The sequence below is a fragment of the Urocampus carinirostris genome, chromosome 12, assembly GCF_059441175.1.
Source record: "Urocampus carinirostris isolate Australia breed hairy pipefish chromosome 12, RoL_Ucar_1.0, whole genome shotgun sequence".
NCBI lineage: Eukaryota > Metazoa > Chordata > Actinopteri > Syngnathiformes > Syngnathidae > Urocampus > Urocampus carinirostris.
Genome location: NC_142360.1, coordinates 29867859 through 29894421, shown reverse-complemented (window position 1 = coordinate 29894421; position 26563 = coordinate 29867859). Strand labels below are relative to the sequence as shown.

The 26563-nt window shown below is 39.4% G+C and overlaps 1 protein-coding gene across 1 annotated transcript; it reads left to right on the top strand.

Moving 5' to 3' along the window:
* The first annotated feature begins 8904 nt into the window (after positions 1–8904).
* On the top strand, positions 8905–25575 carry LOC148355472 (cytochrome P450 2J2-like). The gene is made up of 9 exons (XM_088349548.1): positions 8905–9261; positions 11886–12048; positions 15053–15202; positions 18043–18203; positions 18280–18456; positions 21248–21389; positions 21458–21645; positions 21707–21848; positions 25206–25575. The coding sequence occupies exons 1-9, from the start codon at positions 9079–9081 to the stop codon at positions 25379–25381; spliced, it is 1482 nt and encodes a 493-aa protein (XP_088205674.1). The 5' UTR covers positions 8905–9078; the 3' UTR covers positions 25382–25575.
* Positions 25576–26563: the final 988 nt, after the last annotated feature.

Sequence of the window (26563 nt, the reverse complement as noted above, 5' to 3'; positions counted from 1 at the left end):
ACAAGATCTCGTTTGCCGAGATCGGCGCGAGACCGAAACAACAATGGCGGATGGCGGATCTGCCTGACTAAAAGTTTAGAGTGCAGTAAATCTTTGTTAAAAAAAAAAAAAAAAAAAAGTAATCGGGTAATAATGGCAATTTGGTGTCAAAAACGATGCGTCCCGAGGACACACGTTGATTTGACCCAATGCGTCCCCAGCAAAAATTATGCGTCTAGGACGCAGGGACACAGGCAAACGAGAACACTGCACATACGAGTGTCATTATGGACTGGATTTTACATTATTGGTATTCGCGACTCTGATTGATACCAGTACCAGCTGCCCTCTAGTGAAGTATTTTTTAACAAGTGTGCCACAGCACTCGACTGTGCTGTGAGACCCGGTCTTATGTGGTGCAGGAAATTGCCCAATTTTAGCTATGCAAAAAACATGCCATTGTTCAGTACCTATGGATGGTCCCTTCTCAAGGTTTCTTCATTTTTCTCATGTTGAAGTTTTTGTGTTTTTCCTTTCCCTCTGGTAGGTTTTAACAATAGTCTGTGGTTTACAATCTGATGTCTGTGCAGCCCTTTGAGACTCCTTGAGGTTGAGGGCTATACAAATGAACATGACTTGACTTGACTATATTTGATTTTTTTTCAGTCATCAGCTGTGTGATTGTAACATTCATCCATATCACTAGGTGGCAGCAGACTACAATTTTTCTCTTTTTATGGACTAATGATTTGCTCATGAGGTACTACAGGGAAATTTATTTGACAACTTATTTTGTTTCAAGATGCTTTTTAAGATGTCAATGCCAAAAAACGATAAAAATAAAATAAATTAAAGTAATCAAAGTAGCGCATAATCTTTCTGCTTTTATATTTTTCATTACTTTTGTAAAAAAGAGAAAAATGTTAGAATGTATTTAAAAATATTCTCTAGTACAGGGGTCGGGAACCTTTTTGACTCAAAGAGCCATAAAAGCAAAATATATGAATTTTATTTTGGGAAAGAGCCACACCGAGACAAATTTACTAAATTGCTAAACCCGCGCCCCAGACAAAAGCTTAGTCTTCAGCACATTTATTTTTGATGATTTGATAAAAATTATGAAAAGAGAATAATGCCAGAGCCCGTGTCCCAAAATCAACAAACATACCATTTTAAACTTGTGTCTTTCTTGCAATTACTCAAGATTGGTTAAACTCATTTTGACCCTTTTTTTTCACACATATTGGTTTCAAAACCAGATGTAAGCAGTTATTTTGTAAAAACGTCACAACATTCTGCAAACAGGGAGCCTGATGTGCTTATCTATGGCGCAGACGGCGTAGGGCGAGAGATGGGAGGGAGTGCTTGCACTTTTGCATAGCTCCACCCATCCCTCCCACTCACCCAATCAAAAAACTTTAAGTTCTCTTCCGGTGTTTTGGCGTATTTACAGTGTGTTCTGTATATTCATCATAAGGTATCTGGACACTGAAGACAGATAATATAGTGAGGTTTTTTTTTTTTTAACTTTTTATTTCTCACACCAATTTTGACAGAGGTTTGATTCCTCCATCATACATCAACACAAAATATATACACTTGACACACTCATAAATAACAGAAGAAACAACAAAGAAGAAAAAAAAATACTATTAATAGAAAGGAAGAATAAATATTCATACAATACATCCATACAAAAAGAAATATATATATATATATATATATATATATATATTATATATACATACATATATATAAAATAATAAATCAAAATATACATCCAAAAAAAAAAAAAAAAAAAAAAAAAACAACGGACATAATAAATAGGGGGAGGTGTTTAGACATCAAGTAAAATTTGTGTGATAGGCTTCCATCTTTTCTCAAATTGGTCAAGTTTCAGTTGAAGTCTTGCAGTGATTTTTTCCATAATGTACATTTGCTTTAATTTGTCTCTCCATTGTTTTATGTCAGGAGGTTGTGGTTTCAGCCAGGACACTGTGATCATTTTCTTTGCTACCAGAAGCATTACCCTTAGTATATATTTCTGTTGACCAGATAGTAATTCTTCTGGCAAAATTCCTATTACGTAAGCCTTTGGGTCCAACCGCAACTCCCAGCCCGTGATTAATTTTATTTCTCTCTGGATACTTCTCCAAAAATTTAATATTACAGGGCAATTCCAGAAAATATGCGTAAAGTCACCGACCCCCCCACAGTTACGCCAGCATAGATTTGAGGTATTTTTATATTTTGAAGTGATAGAGGGTGTATAGAAGAATCGCATTTTTACTTTCCATTCAAACTCCCTCCATGTCGGGCTGTTGGTTATTTTGTGTCCCTCTTTCAATGTTTTTTCCCATTCGTTGTCTTTTATCGCTACATTAGTTTCTTGTTCCCATTTTTCCTTAACTGCCATGTCCTCATTACTGAGATCCATTCTCAGGGCTTTATATAGTTTTGATATAACCCCCTTTATTGATTGTCCTTTTGTATACGATATTAATAATTCCTCTACCTTAGTTGGCTCCTTACATATTTTCCCCCATTCCTCGTGTTTCTGGAGGTAATGCCTTAGTTGCAAATATTTGTAAAAATCATTTCTGGGTAGGTCAAACTCTTGTTGGAGTTGTTCGAATGATTTCATTGCCTGTGCTTCCAATACTTGGGTAATCAACATCAGTCCTTTTTGGGCCCATTTTTGAAACCCTACCTCCATACCCCCAGGTTTAAAGTCTGGATTTTTCGCTATTTTGGTAGCCCTATTCACAGATCTTGATATTTTTAATTTTTTTTGTATAGTTGACCAAGTTTTAATAGTTCCCTTAATCCATTCATTCTGGATTTTTAATTTCTTCCACCTCGTGACTGATATGTATGGTAACGATTCCACCAGCATATTTGGACAAGATCGTTGCTCCATGTCCACCCATATCGCATCTTTGTCTGTTGTAATCCACAAGATGAGTGCTTTAATTTGAGCTGCCCAATAGTAATATTTAATATTGGGTAGGTCTAGGCCCCCCTTTTCTTTAGGAGCTAACAGGGTTTTGTATTTTATTCTAGGTTTCTTGTTTTGCCAAAGGAATTTTGCTATTAACTTATTTAACATTTTAAATGTGGATGCCGGGATCAGAATTGGAAGGGATTGAAACAGAAATAATAGTCTTGGTAATATGTTCATTCTGATTGTTTCTATCCTGCCGATAAGACTTAAGGGCAAAATTTCCCATTTTTCCAAATCTTTCCTTATTTCTTTTATCAACATTCCGTAATTTAATAATAATAATAATAATTTCCTTGTATTGTCATTCTGTGTAACAATGTACACAGAACGAAATGTCGATTGCATCTGACCCGATGCAGCCGCAGCCAAGAGAGGGCTTGCATCAAACAGCTGTGTGGAATGTGGTGTAATGGTCACCCCCAAATATTTAAACCCTTTATTTGTCCATTTAAAATCAAACCTTTCAATCACATCTGTTGGACATTTTCCTGATATCATCATTGCTATTGATTTGCTCTCGTTATTTGAATACCCAGCTACTTCTCCATATATTTTAAGGCTCTCCAACAGTGGTGGTATTGATAACGAAGGTTCCTTCAGCATTACCAACAGGTCGTCTGCAAACAATGATATTTTATGTTCTGTTCCTCCTTCATCCAATATCCCCCTTATTTGCTCATTTTGTCTAATTGATTCTGCGAGTGGTTCTATGCTTATTGCAAACAAGAGTGGGCTTAAGCAATCCCCTTGCCGGACTCCTCTTTTGATTTCAAAGAAATCTGAACAGTGACCATTTACTCTAAGACGAGATTTCGGATTTTTATAGATTATTTTCACCCATTCAACAAATATTGGAGGGAAGCCAAAAGCTATAAGTGATTGATGTAAGAAGCTCCATTTCACCCTATCGAAAGCTTTTTGTGCATCCAAGCTCAGTAACATCGAGGGTTGGGTCTTAGATTTTGTGCTCGTAATTATGTTTAGTATCCTCCTAATATTGTTTGCACCCTGCCTTCCCGGAATAAACCCTGTTTGATCATTTCTAATTAATTTCGCAATAAATTTCTGCATTCTTTTTGCCAGTATGCTTGTAAGAATTTTTAGATCATTACAAAGTAAACTAACTGGTCTATAGCTTTCACACAATATTGGGTCTTTTCCTTCTTTGTGCAGGACTGTTATGATGGCTTCCGACCATGATTTGGGGGGATCTCCTTTTGTTAGAGCATAGTTAAATACTTTCTGCAGTACTGGTGTTAATTCTTCCTTAAAGCTTTTGTAGAACACCCCCGGGAATCCATCCGTTCCTGGTGATTTATTTATTTTTAAGTTATTTATTGTATCTTGTATTTCCTGTTTTGTAATGGGGCGAATAATTTCTAATGTATCCCCCCCTGTTAGTGTTGGTAAATGTAGTTTTCCTAAAAAGTTTTGTGCCGTGTAGTTATCTAAGTCATTTTCTGAGTCCTTGTATAATTCTTTATAATAATCTGCAAATGCTTCTGCTATACCTTTGGGTTTTACTAAACATTGTTTAGAGATAGAATTATATCACAAATAAAACATCCTATCTGTTTGGGCCTTTTTAAGTTGGAAGGCTAGCAGTCGACTGGCTCTATTGCCCATTTCATAGTATCTCTGGTTCACAAAGCGCAGAGCCCCTTCTGCTTTATTTGTCAAAAGTTCATCTAATTTGCTTCTGGTTGTTTTTAATACCTGTAATCTGGATTCATTTGGTGTTTTTTTATGTTCTTCTTCTAGTTCCTTAATCTTATCCTCCAATTCCTTCTGATTCTTTAAGCGTATTCGTTTCAGCCGGGACGATATTTCTATTAATTTCCCCCTTATTACAGCTTTCCCTCCTTCCCATAATATTGTTGGAGAAACCTCATTGTTGTCATTGATTTGGAAATATTCTTTTATACACCGTTTTATTTCCTGTACTACGTTTTTATCTGAGAGGAGAGATACATTCATCCTCCAATACCTAAAATGGGGTTCATTGTCTAAACTTAATTTCAAAGTAATTGGAGAATGGTCACTTATAGTAATATTCTCTATACCACACTCTACTACTGTATGCATATGTTGTCTTGAAATGTAAAAGTAATCAATTCTCGAGTAGCTGCCATGCGGGTTTGAATAGAAAGTATAGTCTTTAGTTTGGGGATTCTTCTCTCTCCATGGATCTATCAATCCCAATTCTTTAGTTATGTTATTTAACATCCTCGACGTCTTTGTATTTGTTCCATGTACTGAAGGATACTTGTCCACTTTGCAATTCTGTACAGTGTTAAAGTCACCTCCTATAAGTAACATTCCCTTCGCACAGTTGGTTATTACTTTAGCTAATACTTGAAAAAAAGTCCCCTTTTCCTCAACTGGTGCATAAACATTCATTATTGATATTTCCCAACCGGCCATTGATCCTATAATCATTATATATCGCCCCAGATTGTCCTTCACTTCTTTTTCGACTTTAAACGCCACCCCTTTTCCAAGTAAAATTGCTACTCCCCTCCTTTTACCATAGGATGCGTAGAACACCTGGTTCACCCATTCTCTTTTTAGCTTCTTATGTTCAATCTCGGTCAAATGTGTCTCTTGTAATAATGCTATTGAGCTCTGCAATGTCTTGAGTTGATTCAATATCTTTTTTCTCTTGATGGGGTGGTTTAGCCCATGTACATTATATGAAACAATATTTAGATTGCTCATGTTTTGTATTGAGTCTCACTGATTTTTGAAGCATACAGAAACACTACATTAATTACTAACACCTCCATTGACAAAACAAACCAAATTACTAACAAACATATTGACAAGCACACATAATTTCCCACCAAAAAGAAAAAAAACACACCCAAAAAACAAAAACCCATGTCTTCCAAGAGTCCAATTGGAGAGTTGTGGCTACCCTCCTGGAAATATGCACTCAGTGCGTGAACAACTTTTGTACCGTCATCCATAGTTATAACTAACTAAATATTTTAAAGTAGCTCTATGCCAATATATGTACATACATTGTTTTAATTTAAAGATAACAATTTTACTTGGTATTTTACTTACTTCTAACTTATTGAATTTATAATAGAAAGGGCATATATGGTCCTTACTCTTTCTCCCCAAATCCGAATATGGCTTCGTTTTGCTCCATAGGAGCTTGTAAGTCACCTTCTATGATGGGGGTGTTCCCTTGTCTTCCTCTCGATTCCGGTCACTGTGGTCCAAATGTTCTTTGACAACATCTTTTGCAGTGTCTCCGTGTTGTCCTCTTCCACTTCGATCCCCATTTCTTTTAGCAATGTTGCTGCCTCCATCAGTGTAGAGAATGTTCTTATTCCTGAGTCCAAAAACATCTTCAGCTGGGCGGGATATGGTGATTGTGCCTTTACGTTCTTTTCCTTTAACTTTTTGATAACGTCCCTTACTTGTTTCCTCTTTTTTTGGATTTCTGTGGTGTAATCTTGGTTGAAGTAAACGGTCTTGCCTTCGTACGTTGTCTTCTGCTTCCATGCTTCTTTCATTACGGATTCTTTCACTATGTAGTCGGTGAAACGTACGATAATTGCCCGTGGCAGTGCTTTACCTTGAAACTTGTTCCCCAGTGAGCGGTGTGCCCTCTCAATGCGCACATCCATATGTTCGGTTGTCGGAATGTTTGATTTAATAAAGTTTGTTATGAAGCCGATTGTGTCTTTTCTCTCGGCACCCTCGGGAATCCCATGTATCCTAATGTTGTTCCGTCGTGATCTCGACTCCAAGTCCTCACACTTTGTTGCTAGTTTGGTGGTTTGTTGGAGCAAGGAGACTGTTAATTGCTCTAGTTTTGACGTTCGCTCTTCCGTGTTAGCATGTAGCTCCTCCATGCTTTCCACCCTCCGCTCCAGCAACACAGTGCGCTCCAGAAGTTCTTCGATGCTCTTTTCCAGTCTTGTCATCGTAATCTTGCTGTCCCTTGCTGCTTCAGTGTGTTCTTGCCGTAATTTACGGATTTCGTGGAGGATGGCCGAGTCACGTCCCTCGTCGACCGATGCCATTCCTTCTGCTCCCTCGATCTTTTTCTCCTTAGCGCCCTTTCCTCGACAAGTTTCCCCTTCTTGACCATGTTTTGTTGAATAATTTGTCTTTAATATGAGTCACAATTTATACCTTTTCTGTCTTTCTCCAAGTAAGTATTACATTACTCTTTAGTGATTTTTGTCAGAGCTACTTTCCTTGCTGCCGTCTACCTCATTGCGCCACCGGAAGTCGTAAAAAAAAGAATATAGTGAGGTTTTATATAACGGATTCTTTAGCGATGTACAGCCAGAACGAGTTTTTTTTTTTTTTTTTCGTGTGACACCTTGACTGTAAATTGTAGTGAAAAACGTGCCCTATATATTCTGCCAAGCACTACTTTGATGTCAGCCTTGGTTTGGCTTTGTGTGTATCTGAACAGGATTAGTGGCTTAGGTTTTGGACGAGATGGAGAAAATTTGCATGCAATCAAATTTGTCTCCGAGCCACAGGTACTTATAGAAAGAGCCATATATGGCTCGCGAGCCATAGGTTCCCGACCCCTGCTCTAGTAGATCATTTTTGCTCATTTTAGGTATTTCTTTTGTTATTTTTTTTCTAGAAAAACAGATAACTACAGTTGCTTCCGAAACTATTTTGCCCCCTTGAACTTTGTGAACTTTTGCTACATTTCAGACTTCAAACATAAAGATACAAAAAAGTAATTTCTTGTGAAGCATCAACCATAAGTGGGACACAATCATGAAGTGGAACACACTTTATTGGATGTTTTAAACTTTTTTTAACAAATTAAAATAAAAAAACTAAAAAGTGGGTGTGCAAAATTATTCAGCCCCTTTACTTTCAGTGCATCAAACTGTCCAGAAGTTCAGTGAGGATCTCTGAATGATTCAATGTTCATCTAAATGACTAATGATGATAAATGAAATCTACCTGTGTGCAAGTCTCTGTATGAATGCACCTGCACTGTGGTAGTCTCAGAGGTCTTGTTTAAAGCGCAGAGAGCATCATGAAGAACGAGGAACACACCAGGCAGGTCCGAGATACTGTTGTGGGAAAGTTTAAAGCTGGATTTTGATACAAAAAGATTTTACATATCCCAAGGAGCAGTGCAAGCAATAATATTGAAATGGAAGGAGTATCAGACCACTGCAAATCTACCAAGATCGGACCGTGCCCCTAAACTTTCACCTCATAAAAGGAGAAAACTGAACAGAGATGCAGCCAAAAGCCCATGATCACCCTGGATGAATTGCAGAGGTCTACAGCTGAGGTGGGAGAATCAGTCCATAGGACAACAATCAGTTGTATAGAAAAGTAAAATACTGTTTTCTCTATGCCGTCAACCCAACATGCTATTCACATTCATCTTTTTCGGCCAATTGCAGGCTTTGTTTTGCCCCTTTAGCCTATGCCAGCCTGTAAATGATAAAAAGGATCCGCCCCCTTTACCTCCGAATAACTTTAGCCAATAGTGACCGATTCAAATGATGATTGACACATTGGTTAGCCGGTATATAAATCCCAGCATACACCGCGGACTACTTCGCGTTCGCGGGAAAATCTAGTCGGCGGCTGCTTTCATTAGTTGCAAGACTTTGCAACTTAATATTGATCCATATATAAGGCGCACTGTATTATAAGGCGCATGGTCAGCTTTTGAAAAAAATTAAGACTTTTAGGTGCGCCTTATAGTGCGGAAAATACGGTACTTCCATGACTTGGCTTCATTCTTTGTTATGATTCATTTTACGTGCACTTCTTTAATGATTGCCAGAAACATCTAATGTAATCTGACCGCTGATACTAATCCCAGTAAATCATTGCTGGAGTTCTTTCAGGGGTAAGAGCAAACTGAATTCATTTCATAAAAAAAAAAAAATTATAGCAACTGTCAAAGAAGTCGCTTCAAGTCAACACTATCAGCAGTCGGCTGTAAAAAGCCATTTAACCTCTACTCTTACATTTCACTACGTGCCAGGTTTTCTTACGTAACGTTTTCTCCTCCTCTCCTTTCCCTCAAAAATACCCAATCTGCATTCCTCAAAGTCAGATGTGAAAAACCTCCACAAGTCATGATTTTTCAAGCTCTCTTTGAGTGTCTGGATTTCAGTGGCTGGCTGCTGTTTGCTTTGGTGGCACTGCTGTTAGCGGATATTCTGCAAAACCGGCGGCCCAGAACTTTCCCACCCGGACCATTGCCCCTGCCTTTTCTCGGAAATGTCTTCACGGGGACGGACATCAAAACTTTGGAAAGTGTAAGCAAATAAAACAAAACAAACATTTATTATCAATTGGAACGAAGGTGACTGACTTTAGAACTCTTTGACATGATTTGAGTCTTTAATTACATGATCTATTACTCCAAAATTCTTTTTTAAATGTGTTTTTCATTTATATGTGAAAATTACTAAATTCCCTTATACAAGGCCGAAGTTTTAGTGGTTGATTCAGCCTATTTGAACTCTACTTCTAATACCAACCTTGTAATGACATAATAGGAACATGGTAATAACCAGGGTTGGGTAGGGTTACTTTAACTGGATTACTTTCAATTACTTTTGGATTACTCCAATACCAAATATGCTAATAAAAGACAAAATAAACTAAATATGAATAAAATTATGACTCACAACACGTGGTAAGCTTTCTCTCTTGGCTTTGATCTCCAGCAAAACGAACATAAAATGCGACAGAAACAAAATGAAAATAAATCCAAACAGCTTGCCAACGTCATTTTTTGCCGTTCCATGTATTCCGTTACTCCCCAAGCCTGCACAAAATTTAGTCATTTTATTCATATTTAGTTTCTTTTGTCTTTTATTAGCATATTTGGTATTGGCGTAATCCAAAAGTAATTGAAAGTAATCCAGTTAAAGTAAACCTACCAAACCCTGGTAATAACATAGTAATAACGTGTATATTTGTCATTTTAAAAATGCTTATAAAACTGGTAGCCCTTTGCAGTTATCAGGTTACCCTGGAGGTTAACAGTAAAACCAGGGCAGGTATGTGGCTCTTAAAGTTGAACGTTCTTGTTGGATGCGTTACTGAAAAACCTTGATTAATAACAGTTACTAGTTACTTCATTTAAAAAGTAACTCCGTTATCCGCCCGTTTACTGACCCAAAAAGAAGTGGATTACTCTGAACGTAACTATGTAGTTACATATTCACTGTACATACTCATATTTGTGCCGACCCCCTAAAACAGACACGTAATAAAGGAAATAGAAAGAAAACATGTACTGTACACTGAACTGTGGAAATTGTAAATCTTTCATATTTCTTGGCTTGTGAAATCTTGGGAGCTTGAAAATGAACACTTATTCAAAACACTCTATTCATTTTGTCGCTGTGCTTCAAACCACTCGAAGATCTCCTTCTCCATTTCTGGGGGTTCTGTCCTATCTTTTTTTTCTCCAGGAATGGTCTATTTCAAAACTAATTTCACAAATAGAAAAACCAAAATTCTGCACACTTTTACCATAAATTTTGTGCTCACGTTTGCCTGTTGTTTCTGTTAGAATTATGGTTTAAAATACACTAACCTGTGAAGGATTTTATACATTTGACTATAAAGGATTTTATACGATTGAATACAAATTACATTTAATGCAAAAGATATTCACTGACTGGGCTGTGGTGTGAGGTCAGGGCACCCTAGTGGAAAATGTTGTTTACAGGAACGGCGGGAACGGGACGTAAGGCTGATAAGATAATCAGGACATCCAGACGCTGTTGACGCAGAAAGGTCCTGATGACGTAGAAACACTCAGTGTTGTTTTGAGTATCCCAGACATAGCGACGCTCTTTGACGGGATAGTGAAGCCCAGGGGGCTTCCTTGGCACGCCCATGGGAGGACACTGCACATCATTATGCGGGGAGAAGATGGCCAATAAGAGAAAGCTAAAGCTAGTTGCAGAAACACATAGCAAATTAGAGAAGGGTGGGATGTCTTTTGATATGTTTGTTGAAATGTATAAATGATCCTGGAAAAATTCGGGGTGGAGTAGTTGTCTCGGAGGGCACACTTACATCTGCTATTGTGAATAAACCCGCCCCCGTGCGGAATTGCAGATTGCTTGATCTTTTTTTTTTTCTTCTCTCTCAAAAAACGAGCATGCATGATTGTTGGGTGAATGTAGGACGTGTTTGGTCAATAGAGTCAAATAACTAATTGGAACATTTTGGTAAACGTTTGGTACATTTTTATAGTTAGGAATCCAACATCTGACAAATTAGTGATTTTCTCAGAATACTTTCAAAACCAAGTATTGACTCAAGCAGGCATGAGTCAGCAGTTTTTGGGACTTGACAAAATGATACGATAAATGTAAATTTATAATGCATTTTCTACAAATATTGAACATTTCAGAAAATGTTAAGTATTTCCTTACATCAAAGAGTTTTATCCTCTGCTCAAATCAATCAACCATTTGCCTCTAGAGTCAAGCTACATTCCTATGTTGGTCTATTTTATGGATTCCTTGTTTTTTAACACAGGTGTCCTGTTTGATATGTTAAACACCCCTCCCCAACAACTCTGTGAATGAACTGGTTTTAATAAAATAGAGAAGACGCTCAGATTGTGGTCAAATAAGAATCAGGTCTTGAGCTGGTTACATCTCCTCATGAGCTTAATTTAATGTATATTGTCTCTTATTGTGTCTTTTATTCAGAGATGTAAGGTAATCGACCTAACTCTAAAATTGCATTGATTACCTGCGCCACAAATTAGACGTGGTCTTGCCCAGCAATTTTCATTCAACCAATTTTCTTCTTTAGCAGAGGTTATACCTTTTCTAAATGAAATCACGAATAGTCTTCACGTGCAAATCTCTTTTATCAACATCTCATTGTCATGTAATTCTAATGGCAGTTGGCAAAGACGTATGGCCCTATGTTCAGCTTGAGGCAGGGCAGCGAGAAGACGGTGTTCGTCATGGGCTACCGCATGGTCAAAGAGGCGCTTGTCAACCAGCTTGACAGCTTTGTAGAGCGGCCCATCGTCCCGCTCTTCGATGATGCGTTCAATGCTTTCGGTGAGTGACCCCATTCTTATAAAAGTCTTGAACTGGAATGGTCGATAAACAATAAAAAACTTACAATTCTTTATACTGTTGGTGTGAATGTATTTGTAATATGTTCATTTTTTTTCTTGCTCTGTTATTGACTCACAAGTGATCCAGAAGTCAGCTTTGATAGAATCCAGCTCATCTACAAACTAGAATATTATAATTATATACCACAGCCATATCCCCCTAGTGGGAGGTGGCTAGAGTCATTTCTGACTGTTTTTGGGAGATTGATTCAGAGGAGGGGATTCCCAGCCCCCTCGCTCAATCATTAGGTGACCCCTAATGCTGAACGCCAAGCAGGGAGGCAACGGGTATCAATGTTTAAGTCTTAGGTTATGACTCGGTTGAGGCTGGAACCACAACCTCCCAGTATCGGGGCGGGCGCCATACCTCCAAGGGCACCGGCGATCAGGTTCTCCTTCAGCTCCACCTTCTTGTCGTCAAACTCCTTGACCCCCGCCTTCTTCTCCTTGATGTAGTTCTTGGAGTGAGTAGGTCATGTGACTCTGCACCATCTCCTCCACCTGCTCGGATAACCTGTAAAAACCAGAGCTGAAGAAGATGTCTGCTGGTGGAAGTGGACTGGATCTCTTGATTCTGGTCTTCTCTGTTTGACACTGTTCGATTTTGTCTTTGTCTGTCGAGAGCGGCTTCAACCGCATCAAAGAACTCCTCCTCATTGATGAGACTGTTCGGGCCCTCTTCATAATCTGGACTACCAAAGTGGGACATCTTTTTCAGATCATTGAGGGCTGACTTGTAGCTCTCCTCGATTCGTCTTCTCTTTTCCATTTTCTTGTCAAGCCTCTTATGCCAGCTGACCTCCCTCTTCACCATCAGGTCGATGCAGTGCGTCAGGGTTCCCAGGATGCCGGCAGTGGTGGCCTTGAACGTGATGGCCTCGCCTTTAAAGTCTATGCCGTTGACACACTTGGGATTGGAGCTCTGGAACAACTTGTCTTTGCCGTTGCTGTGAAGAAACTCGAGCTAGAATATGAAATTATGAATTAATACTCGGCTATGTGACGTGTGTTCAGAAAAGTTCCACAACTGTTCTCACAAGAGAATAATCGTGTTGTCCCTCCTTTGGTCATAATGTCATGAGCGTTTGACACTTCCTGGCCAATAATATCCATTTTTTTTGTTTTACCCTTCTCAACATGATTTCTAGGGATGAAAAGTTTTGGGTTTTTGTTGTTTTGTTTTGGTCTGGGTTTGTTATTGGTTCAGTTCAGTTCAGTTCAGTTCAGTTTAGTTTAACCAAATTTAAACATATTGGAGCTGTCATATCAGAAGAGAGGTCAGAACCAGAAATAATGGAGAGAGTAGGTCAAACTACAGCCGCACTTGCCAGACTTGAACCCATCAGGGGGAGCAAGAATATAGCAGTGAAATAAACAGGGTTGCGTAGGGTTACTTTAACTTGATTACTTTCAATTACTTTTGGATTACTCCAATACCAAATATGCTAATAAAAGACAGAAGAAACTAAATATGAATAAAATTACTACATTTTGTGCAGGCTTGGGGAGTAACGGAACACATGGAACGGCAAAAATGATGTTGGCAAGCTGTTTGGATTTATTTTCATTTTGTTCCTGTCGCATTTTATGTTAGTTTTGCCGGAGATCAAAGAGATCAAAGTCAAGAGAGAAAGCTTACCACGTGTTGTGAGTCATAATTTTATTCATATTTAGTTTACTTTGTCTTTTATTGGCATATTTGGTATTGGAGTAATCCAAAAGTAATTGAAAGTAATCCAGTTAAAGTAACCCTGCCCAACCCTGGAAATAAAAGATCAGACTCATGCAAGCGCTGGTTACTTCCATCTTCCTCTACGCTTGCGAGACACGGATTATCACAGAAAACTGGAAAAGAAAATCCAGGCTGTGGAGATGCAATGATACAGGAAACTTCTAGGCATCAGCTCCTTAGCCTATGTGACAAACAAAACTTTCCACATTCGACCCTACGAAGAACTGTTGTCAACTGTGCGCAGATGGAAACTTCAGTCTTGCTATGCTTGCTTGCTTGGGGTTGTCCATCGATTCGATGATGACCATCTTCTTTTAATTGTGAGTCTGCTGATGTTTGAAGAGTCCGATCCTGGATCCACAGATGCGGTTACAGACAGAGCATGTGAAGGGGGTTCAGTGGTATGGTCACGACACACGGTCATTAGGACTGGTCCAAAGTATTCTCCAGGGCACGGTCCAAGGGGGCGGGAGGAGAGGAAGACCAAAAAAGATTAGATGGATAGATAGATAGATAGATAGATACTTTATTCATCCCCGCAGGGAAATTCACATTTCCAGCAGCATCCCTTCGCTGAGAACAATACAATAATAAAGCAAAAGGAATACAATATACAAATACCCAATGTGACGTGCTAATACCCACTGTAGCGTGTTGTATAGAGTATTTAAATAGTGCTACATAAAATACACACTGCAATAAAAGTAAGGTAATATGCAATGTAGGGGGTGTGGTTTAATGTGGGCCTTTACTCCGCCGGGTGGAGTTAAAGAGCCTCATGGCATGAGGAAGAAAAGATCTCTTCAGTCTGTCCGACAACATTAGGAAATGGACTGGTGCCAACTTCACCACGACCCAAAAACAGGCGTGGAACCGTTAACAGAGGAGAAAGCTGTCCAGAGTTGCATCCTCATTGGTGCCCCAACGAACCATGCGGTAGAACAGTGAACCGTGAATATTAAACTGATTCACAGTCAATCACGGTAATGATTCATTTTCACTCATCTGAAAGTGAAGTTACACAGTGTTTAAACAAGATTGTTTTCAAGATCAAGCATTCTTTTTGTATACGCCGTGGACAAAAGGAAAAGGGTAGGGATGGTGAAACCTTTGTGACACAGGGGCTTGAATAAGAACTGGTCCTATGAGTTTCAGAATAAAGCTAACCTTTGTGATGGTGACAATGCTGACTCACTGTCAATGTTTTTTGCAGGTGTGGCGCTGAGCAATGGTTACCCGTGGAAGAAGCACAGAAAGTTTACCATTTCACACATGCGCTACTTTGAGGGGGGGCAGCAATCTCTGGAGAAATACATCCAAGTGGAGTGTGGCTTCCTGTGCGAGGCATTTAGAGAGGAGCAAGGCAAGTCCTGCATAAAAGTTCATCCTCCGTTATCTTAATTTGGGTTTCCAGGGAGGTATTGCACGAAACAAAGATAAAGGATTAAGCCGGGATATGTGAATATTTTGGCTGAATATAGCCTCACGTTGGTTGCATGAAAGCAGGTTTCATTTAATAGAATAGAATAGAATAGAATATACCTTTATTGTCATTGTTACAAAGTGGGTTAACATATTGTGACAACGAAATTGGGCATGACACTCCAGTTTCACACATTCACAGTGAGGTAAAAAACCAAGAAGATAAAGGAACAGAGAAGATAAGGTTATAAAACAAGGAGGATAAGGTTATAGTTATTATTTACACAATATTTACACAAGAAATGTTGGCATGTAGGATGTTACATACAGTTTGGTATCGTAAGGGTTTGTGCAATATGCATTTGGTGCAAAAATAGTCATCATAGTGCAAAAAATAGTCAACATATGCATTTGGTGCAAAAAATAGTCATCATGGTGCAAAAAAATGGTCAACATTGTGCAAGGTGAGTAGAAAACATAGACCTGAGTACCATTTTACGTTCGTACGAGGTAGTCTTTTTGCAAGAGTTTTTCAGTTTTTTGTGCGGTGTCTGCTTAGGGTGGTAATGGTACTGGGGAAGAAACTGTCTCTGAGTCTGTTTGTTTTTGTCTGTGTGACCTGTAGCGCTTGCCGGAAGGCAGCAGGTCGAAGAGGTGGTGAGAAAAGTCCTTGATGATGTTTTCTGCTCTGCTGAGGTAGCGAGAGCAGGCAATGTCCTCCAGACTGGGCAGAGAGCAACTGACGATTTTCTGGGCTGTTTTGATGACCCTCTGGAGCGTTTTAACTCAGTTTAGTTACTATGGTGATTACTCAAAAGCTAGTTTGCTCCAGACCAGGCCAACAACCAGACGACAATTATCCATGGAGATACGACCTCGCAATTCAATTGTCAATCGTGTAAAAAATAATCAACCTAGTAACAACATAGTAACAACATAGTAACAAAATATTAATAACGTGCTAAGTTGTTATTTTAAGTTGTTAATTATTTTATTTATCTTGGCTTTAACAAAGTTGGGAGCAGTGTTCCCTCTAAGCTGCGCGCGTGCGCAATTGCGCACTTCTCGCACTTTCTCAGCGCACAAGAAAATCTAGCCAGCGCACAAAAATGAGGGCTCAAAATTACTAAATAAAAAGCCACTTAAGTCAAAGTTACAGTGCATGAAGATAAAAATACACGGGTTACCCTGACGTTGTGTCCTAAATGCCGTACAGTATTTTGAAGTCAATTTCGAACGAAGTTGAAAAGTAAAGTTCGTAGAGTTTGTCGAAAACCGGCTTCTTTGGCTCGGCTCACTAAAAGGAACCGGCTCTTTCGATTCCTAAATGGCTCTTCAGGTTGTTTTTGCTTCTTTCATCCCAACATGACCAAATATTATGTAAAATTATGCACAAAATGACTTAAAGGAAGGGGGAATAGAACAAAAAAGAAAAAAAATACCAAAATGAAAAAGGAGTAAAAAGCTGAGAAAAAAACAAAACGAAGAGTAAAAAAGAAAGAAAAATTTAGAAAAAAGCCAGAAGAAAAGAAAAAAATGTAGAAAAAAAGTAAATAGAGAACAAAAAAAAGTAACAGCTCGGAAAAAATAAACACAATGAGATTTTTTTAAAAGGAATTTTAAAAAAAGTAGAAATAAAGACGGAAAAAATAAGAAAAAGTTTGTGTTGCATTCAAATAATTTCCAATCATATCAAGTGAATCTTGCCAACATTGTACTTCCACTAAAAAATGTGAATAAGTACAGTTCTGTATCTTACAACCGACTAAATAAGCCCCCAAAAATGTTAATATTATGCGATATTCTACGAGACAGTAGTGGCAAGCGCCCTCTTCTATGCGGCAGCGTGTTGGGGAGGCAGCGTCAAGAAGAAGGATGCCTCTCGTCTCAATAAACTGGCTAGGAAAGCGAGCTCTGTTGTGGGCAAAGAGCTGGACAGCCTAACAACAGTAGCTGAGAGACAGGCACTGAAAAAGCTGAGGTCAATCATGGACAATCCATCGCATCCGCTTCACAGCATTATCTCCGGACAGAAGAGCAGTTTCAGTGACAGACTGCTGTCACTGTCTTGTACTACGGACAGACTGAAGAGATCTTTTCTTCCTCATGCCATGAGGCTCTTTAACTCCACCCGGCAGAGTAAAGGCCCACATTAAACCACACCACCAACATTGGATATTACCGAATCTTACTGCATTATGTATTCTGTGTAGCACTATTTAGTTACTCTATATAACATGCTAAAGTGGGCATTTGCACGTCACACTGGGTATTTGTATATTGTATTCTTTTGGCTTTATTATTGTATTGTTCTCAGCTCAGGGATGCTGCTGGAAATGTGAATTTCCCTTAGGGGATGAATAAAGTATCTATCTATCTATCTATCTATCTATCTATAAAATATATCAGAAAAAAAAAAGAAATGGAAATCTTATAAATGAATTGTAAAAACAAATGATGTTTGAAGGCTGTACAACCTTTGCAATCATTCATGAGTCAATTCATTCAAAAGAGAAAAATAATTTTGCGTTGCCGGAAACTCAGCAATATGTAACTTGATGTCAAGTTTTGGACATGTTTGATCATTAATTATCTTGCCACACTTGGAATTGCCGTTGCTCACTGTTGTTTCAAGCGTTGCTCACCGACTTTGTGTGAACGCTCAGACCCGTAAGGAAAATTACAGGGAACATTGGTTGGAGGACCCCTGCTCCAGAATTATAAACAACAAGTTTTAATCTCGCATGATGGCGTTGCAAACATCCTTGTTGTCATTCCCAGGTAAGCCTTTCAACCCTCACTACACGCTAACCAATGGCGTGGGCAACGTCATCTACTCGGTGCTGTTCGGACACCGCTTTGAGTACACTGACCAGATCTTCCGCAAGTTTCTCGAGCTGGACAATGAGGCCATTATGCTCTCTGGCACACATGCCGCACAGGTGGGCGCCCTGGCGAGAACAGCTACCGAAACCTCTCAACAAACCTAACATTTAACTTTATTTTTTTCGTCCACAGTTGTACAATGCCTTCCCATGGCTGTTCAAGTACTTGCCGGGCCCGCACCAGACGGTCTTGGCCAACTACAAAAAGATTGAGCAATTCCTTTATAAAGAAGTGAAAAAGCACCAGGAGCAGTGGAACCCTGACCAACCCCGTGACTATATTGACGCATACCTTGACGAGATAGAGAAGGTTGGTCGTCGCAGTCTGTAAAATTCATATTTCTACGAATTTAAGTACAGTAAATTCCGGACTATAGAGCGCACCTGATTATAAGCCGCATCCACCATTTTTTGGGTGATCTGCTACTTTTGTTCTTATACAAGCCGCACCCATGTATAAGCCGCGTGCGCCCGCATTAAAACACAAGTTTAACCCAGAACGGACTGTAAGCTCCACGATTGTAACTGCATAGATTGTACATACTTCTAGAGTCACAGTTGGCGTCACAAACTGTAAACGATACCCGTAATTAACGTATGATGCAGACTTGTAAAGTACGGGTCCCGTTGAAAGTAATCCAAGGAAACAAAATGTATATTTCCAAAGTTAAGGGTGGGAGAAATATATATCCACTATTGTCCGCTGCGACAACAGACAGATCTACCGGTAACTCAGCTTTACCCCAATTCCCATCAGCCCGCGTGTGCTCTGCCCCTTCTTTTTGATTCGTCCGTAGAACACATAACCGAATAAATCTATAAAATAAATACATTACAAAAATATACAGTTGCAAATACATATTATACATGGTTACACATATTTACGAAGAAAGACGGTACACCGAGAGAGTTTTCAAAGCTTTAATAATAATAATATAACTTTCATCCCAAACCGTGCCTTTGAAAGGTACCAACACGCTAGTAGGATCACGCTCGCAATGTATCAAACGCGCCTATTAAAAAAAAGCAGCCCTTATTTGTGAAATTCACGGAAGATCGTCCTCAACTTTCCCCTCATAACTATCGCCATCAAGGGCGTCTCCCTCATTATCGGAACGTACCTTAACTTTACAGACAATGTATGCTTAAACTTAGAGGTTGCAGTCTTTCTTGGCGCACATATTCTACTGGTCTTGATTTTACATTTATACTCTAGCGCCGCTGGTGGCCGTTAGAAAAATTCCATAAATTGTCTGCTTCAGTGAATAAGCCGCAGGGCTGAACATTTGGGAAAAAAGTAGCGGCTTATAGTCCGGAATTTACGGTAAATAACTGATATAAACGGGAACAAACCCTCACGCTTGGTCAAAAGCCAAGGAATAAAAATGAATTTTTAAGTGGGGTTTTAAAACTGGGCAGTGAAGGAGCCTGTCTGATGTGCATGGGGGAAATTGCCCCACAGTTTAGGACACAGGTGTTAAACATGTGGCCCGCGGGCCGGATCAGGCCCGCCAAGGCTTTCAATCTGGCCCGCGAGACATTACAAAATGAAGCACAATAGGACAATGAGTTGAAGTTTTAAATATGGCCACTCGGTGTCGCCAAAGCCAGGTGCCACTCACAAAACAACTGTAGCGGCCTCTCTCTTTCTTCCTCTCATTTTATGTCTTTCTCATGCTCTTATTTTCTTCTCACTTTTAACTCTCTCTTTCTATCTCTCTCTTTCTTGCTTTCACTCTTTCTTTCATTCTCTTCTTTCTTTCTCACCCTGTCTTTTTATTTCTCTCTGTTGAGCTGTTTTTTTCCACACTTTCACTTTCTCTTTTTTTTCTCTCTCCCTCTCTCTTCAACCATAACTTTTTTCACTTTCTCTCTTCCGCCATCTTTCTCTCTCTCTCTCTCTCTCTCTCTCTCTCTCTCTCTCTCTCTCTCTCCCTCTTTCTCTCTCTCTCAGTATCTCACAGTCGCTCATTTTCCCTGTCTCTTTCTCCTTCTCTTTTACCATTCTTTTGTTTGCTTTCTCTCTCCCTTTTTCGCTTTCTCCCATTCTATATCTTACTCTCTTTTTTTGTATCCTTCTTTCTCCTATGTATCCCTTTTTATATTGTGCTCTCTTTATTTCTCTCTCCCTTTCATTTGTTTCTCTTTACTTCTCTCTTTTTTTTCCTTTCTCTCTTTTCCTTTCCTTTCTCTCTCTCTTTTTCACCCTCTTTCTTTTGCTATACTGTAATCCACTAGTCCGCACTAGCATGTGGCCCCGAGCTAAAACGAGTTTTACACCCCTGGTTTAGGAGCAGCAACAGATAAGGATCCATACCCTCTGAGTTTTTTTTTTATACCTGGGTACCTCCAGCAGCAGCTAAACGGGTGACCTGAGGCACCGAGCAAGAACATTACAGTGAAGCAGCTCACTGAGGTAGGGAGGGGCAAGGCCATTTAAATATTTAAAAACAAATAAAAGAATCTTAAAATGAACCCGGAAATGCACGGACATCCAGTAAAGAGAAGCCAGAATAGGTGTAATGCGTTCCTTACGTGGGACAGATAAAGGTCATGCAACAGCTGCAGGCCTGAAACCGTAGACTGGCTGATTCCATATAACAATGCATCAAACCTTAAGTACCGGTATCATTTTCCGTTCATTTTGCCGGCTGTGAATTTTGGACTGTGTACTTTAATGAAAGACATTCAGTTTCAATCGCGGGACTTAAAGTCGGGTTTGGGTTAATTTTGTGCTTGTGTTACATTTTTTTAATTTGGGCGCATGCGGCTTATATACAGGTGCGGCTTGTGTATGTATACAGGTGCGGCTTGTGTATGTACAAAATCGGTTTTCCTCTTATAATGTGGTGGGTGCGGCTTATAATCAGGTGCGCTCTATAGTCCGAAATTTACGGTAAATATAATTATTTGTTGAAGTATATTTTTGGACTCATGCTTTTATTTTAACTTACTTCGGTGAGGGTTTTCTTTCCAGTTCACTAGCACCAACCAGTGGGTTTAATGTTATTATTTATTACATTTCTTCAAAGTGACAGTGAAAAAAATCAAAATGAACTATTGTTAAGTGTCTGCTTTTATCACTCCCTGTCATTCTGAAGCTGAAAGGAGACCCTGCAGCCAAATTCAACGTTACAACTCTAGTGGGCACCATCCTGGACCTCATGGAGGCTGGCACTGAAACTTCGGCCACCACCTTGCGTTGGGCTCTGGTCTACATGATTCATTACCCGGACATACAGAGTGAGAGCGACCGTCAAGATTTGGATCTCAATGGGGAACAATGTGCTTTTTTTACACGTTCTTTACAGAGAAAGTCCAAACAGAGATCGACGATGTGATTGGAGAATCCCGTCCACCCACACTTTCTGACCGGCCAAACATGCCCTACACCGAAGCTGTCATATATGAAGTTCAAAGGATGAGCAACATTGTCCCCCTGGGATTCCCCAAGATGGCCACAAAGGAGACCACGCTAGGAGGATACATTATTCCAAAGGTACAAGGCTGGTTAATACAAAATAAGCAAAATATGACATCACCTCCTACTCATATTTCAGGGCACCCCCATCGTAACCAACCTGACGTCGGTTCTTTTTGACGAGAACGAATGGGAGACCCCCAAAACGTTCAACCCGCAACACTTTCTGGATTCGGAGGGCCGATTTCGCAAAAGAGATGCGTTTCTGCCCTTTTCTGCAGGTTGGTGTCACAGTCAGATTTGCAAAGAAATGATTCACAGAGAAACTGTAAGGAGTTTGCTTCAATTTTGATATTTTTTTTCAGCTTTTAGGGAGTATTCTTTATTTGAGCAGTTACCAAATTGGTCAATAGATAACCCCAGCGATTCACCATAAAGTTTAGTTGGATGCAGTGTCCCCTCTAAGCTGCGCGCGTGCGCAATTGCGCACTGCTCGCACATTCTCAGCGCACAAGAATATCTAGCCAGCGCACAAAAATGAGGGCTCAAAATTACTAATTAAGAAGCGACTTAAGTCAAAGTTACAGTGCATGAAGGTAAAAATACACGGGTTCCCCTGACGTTGTGTCCTAAATGCGGTATTTTGAAGTCGAGTCGAAGTAGAACTAAGTTGAGTAAAGTTAGTAGAGTTTGTCGGGAACGGGCTTCTTCGGCTCGGCTCACTAAAAGGAACCGGCTTTTTCGGGTCCTAAACGGCTCTTCGGGTTGTTTTTGCTTCTTTCATCCCAACATGACCAAATATTATGTAAAATTATGCACAAAATGACTTAAAAGAAGGGGGGAATAGAAGAAAAAAGAAAAAAACGACCAAAATGAAAAAGTAGTGAAAAGCTGAGAAAAAAAGAAACAAAAGGAAGAGAAAAAGGAGAAGGAAAATTTTAGAAAAAAGCCAGAAAAAAAGAAAAGAAAGAAACAGGAAAAAAGTAAATAGAGAACAAAAAGAAAAAAGTAACAGCTCGGAAAAAGTAAACACAATAAGACTTTTTTTAAAAGAATTTTTTAAAAAGTAGAAAAAAAACAAGGAAAAAAGAAGAAAAAGTTTGTGTTGCATTCAAATAATTTCCAATGATATCAAGTGAATCTTGTTGCCAACATTGTACTTCCACTAAAAATGTGATTAAGTACAGTTCTGTATCTTGCAACCGACTAAATAAGCCCCCAAAAATGTTAATATTATACGACAAAATTTATCTGGAAAAAAAAAGAAATGGATATTTTGTGAAAGAATTGTAAGAACAAAACAACGTTTGTAGGCCGTACAACCTCTGCAATAGTACATGAGTCAATTCATTTAAAGGAGAAAAATAATTTTGCATTGCCGGAAACTCGGCAAAATGTAACTTGATATCAAGTTTTGGACATGTTTGATAATTAATTATCTTGCCACACTTGGGATTATGGTTGCTCACTGTTGTTTCAAGCGTTGCTCACCGACTTTGTGTGAACGCTCAGACCCGTGGACAATTACAGGGAACATTGGATGGATAATTGGATTAGTTTTACAGTCTGGAGGCAAACTTGCTACATTAACTTTACTTTTAATTCTTTTAATTACAGTTCATGAATTTTTGATAAGAATCAATAATCCGAAAGTAATGGAAACTGAAGACACACATTGTTTGATTAAACACCAAAAGGAAAAAAGGAACAAAGAAAGAAAAACCGACTGGGGGAGTGGTTGAACTGATGGCAAGTGTCTTACACGTGGGTAGGAGGAAGGGAATCGGGAAAAAAATAGTATCAGAAGGTTAAGGGACATACGACTCACTTGCTCATTCATACCTCGGGAAAATTCAGACCGGCCAATTAACCTGACATGCATGTTTTTGGGACGTGGGAGGATACCAGAGTGCCCGGAGGAAACCCACGCAAGCACGGGGAGAACATGCAAACTCCACTCAGGAAGGTTCAATCTCATGACCTCAGAATTGTGCCGCACACGCGCTAACCATTGCGCTGCCGTGCTGCCCATAAATATGACCTAATAGAATAGAATATACCTTTATTATCATTGTTACAAAATGGGTTGAACATATTGTGACAAGGAAATTGGACGTGGCACTCCAGTTTCACATTTTACAGTGAGGATTAAAACATTTTTAAAAAAAGATAAAGGATAATTTACACAATATTTATGAAATGAAATGAAAATGAAATGATCTGCATTTATATAGCGCTTTTCAAGTCAAGACTTCCCAAAGCGCTTTACAGTGTGCTTCACATTTCCCAATAGCGGCCTGGCAGCCATGTAAGGCGCTAACCTGCTTATTGGGGGCATTAGGGGTTCAGTGTCTTACCCAAGGACACTTCGACATGTAACACGGAGGAGCCGGGAATCGAACCTGCGACCTCTTGATCCCAAGACGAGCACTCTTTCTCCTGAGCTAATGCCGCATAAGAAAGTGCGGACATGTAGGGTGTTTACATACAGTTTTGGGATCGTATTAGTGTAATATGCGGTAGTGCAAAATAGGCAACATTGTGCAAAGTAAGCATAGGCATGAATGAATAATATAACACATTTCTATGATGCATAGCCTCACTTACCTCCCCTGACTGCGTGTCAAAGGTTGGTGTTGCAAAAACGAAATATAGGACAGATCCGGATTTTCTGTTCTCAGACGGGTTGCATTATTAAATAATGTCAACCCCCAAATTTTGACTTAGTTTTTAGTATTGTGATTTATTATTCAGCCTACACTAGAAACCCACCTCACATATTATAATCACGGATTACAAAGGATTGAAAGCACTACATTTGTTCACAAACAATGGGAAAAATGTTTTCACGTTTGGCATTGAATGCGTTTATTTTAACATTTGAATGCAGTTATAACACCTGAACCAACTCACTACGCACTACAAATTAATGTAGGAGCTATGAAAAATATATATTTTGCATGGGCATTATGATTAGACTACATCAGCTCGAACTTCTAGGCTAGGTCTACTCAAACTATGGTAAAGCATAAACCAGCCGTCTCCAATGTGATGCATAGGGGCACCAGGGTGTCCTCTTAGGACAGCTGAGGGGTCCGCTGACCTGTTCTGAATAAAGCTCACCAGTGCTGGCTCATTGTGATTTTCTAGCCAAATGTGTTGATGGTTGACTAAGTCTATTTGACCATACTTTAAATGAAATGGTTCAGCATAATGATTATGATGAAACAAGTTGTTCATTTTGAAAATGAAAAAAGAAAGCATTCAAAGTTTATTCAAATTGTAAAGTATGACAATGCCCTTATCTTCTCTGTTCCTTTATCTTCTTGGCTTTTTTACCTCACTGTGAATGTGTGAAACTTGAGTGTCATGCCCAATTTCGTTGTCACAATGTGTTAACCCATTTTGTAGCAATGACAACAAAGGTATATTCTATTCTATTCTATTATTTCTAGAATAATGATCAAAGTTAAGTATAGTACAATCATATTAATACCCTAAGAAAGACTGTTCCAAATGAATATGAAATGAACTCTCTTTAAATGCAAACTGTTTACGGCTGTCTTTGAATTTACCCAATCATTATATCCAATCCTGAGTGCAATTCACTTGTTAACTCACTTGCATTCTCATGGCAGGTAAACGGGCGTGTTTGGGCGAGCAGCTGGCAAGGATGGAACTCTTCACCTTCTTTGCGTCCCTCTTACAACGCTTCACCTTTGCCCCTGTGCCAGGGGAAATGCCCAGTCTGGAGCCAGTGGAAGGGTTCACCATTACCCCCTCGCCATTCCGCCTCCTCGCCTTACCCCGCTGATGATGCCCTTCTTGCCAAAAATAGCCGCACAGCTTTGTCATTTGAATTAAGGATATCTCTTCAGTAGTAAGCATTAATGCAAGACTTTTGATTTCTATCTTTAAAGGGGCACTATGTAATATTTGAAATCTAGGTCACTGTATTGTGTAGTAAAGCTGGAAACAAGTGCTACAAGCACATTAAAGAATACAAACTATGGAGAATCAAAGTGACCTGTGAGTATTTAAAAAGTACCGTATTTTCCGCACTATGAGGCGCACCTAAAAGCCTTTATTTTTTTCAAAAGCTGACCATGCGCCTTATAATACAGTGCGCCTTATTTATGGATCAATTTTAAAATTGCAAAGTTTTCCAACTAACTTGCAGCCGCCGACTAGATTTTCCCCCGAAGGCGAAGTCGTCCGCGGTGTATGCTGGGATTTATTTACCGGCGTTTCATTGGCTAACCAATGTGTCAATCATCATTTGAATCGATCACTATTGGCTAAAGTTATTCGGAGGTCAAGGGGCGGATCCTCTTTATCATTTACAGGCTGGCATTGGCTTGAACGGCAAACAAAGCCTGCAATTGGCCGAAAAAGACGTGTCAATCATCAGTTGAATCGATCACTATTAGCTAAAGTTATTCGGAGGTCAAGGGGCGGATCCTTTTTATCATTTACAGGCTGGCATTGGCTTAAACGGCGAAACAAAGCCGCAATTGGCCGAAAAAGATGAATGTGTATAGCATGTGGCTGACGGCATAGAGAAAGCATTTTTTTCTATTCTGTATTTGTAAATATTGTATTCTCCTGGATTTACTACCCTCACGGATATAAGAGAACATTGGCTGCACATTATTATGAACACAACGACTTCGGTGAGCTACTCCGGATTTTATATTGTCCCTGTATCTTGTTTCAGACTGAACTCGATGTTTCTGTGATAAGCGGTGCAGATAATGGATGGAATGGAGTGTCTATTTTTAAATTAAACTCAATTCCAAGTGTTTATCGTCATATGCACAGTAAAGTTGCGAGCGAAAAAGAAAATAGATATTAAGGAATGGTTGGCATTTCTTGAATCCCAAGACTTTAACCTTCCGAATGATGGAACGATGCATTTGAGTGACATCGTACGGACACCGCATCCGCACGTGTTCTCGACACGTATTTGCGTCTTTGCAAGCTTTCGGAATGTTAA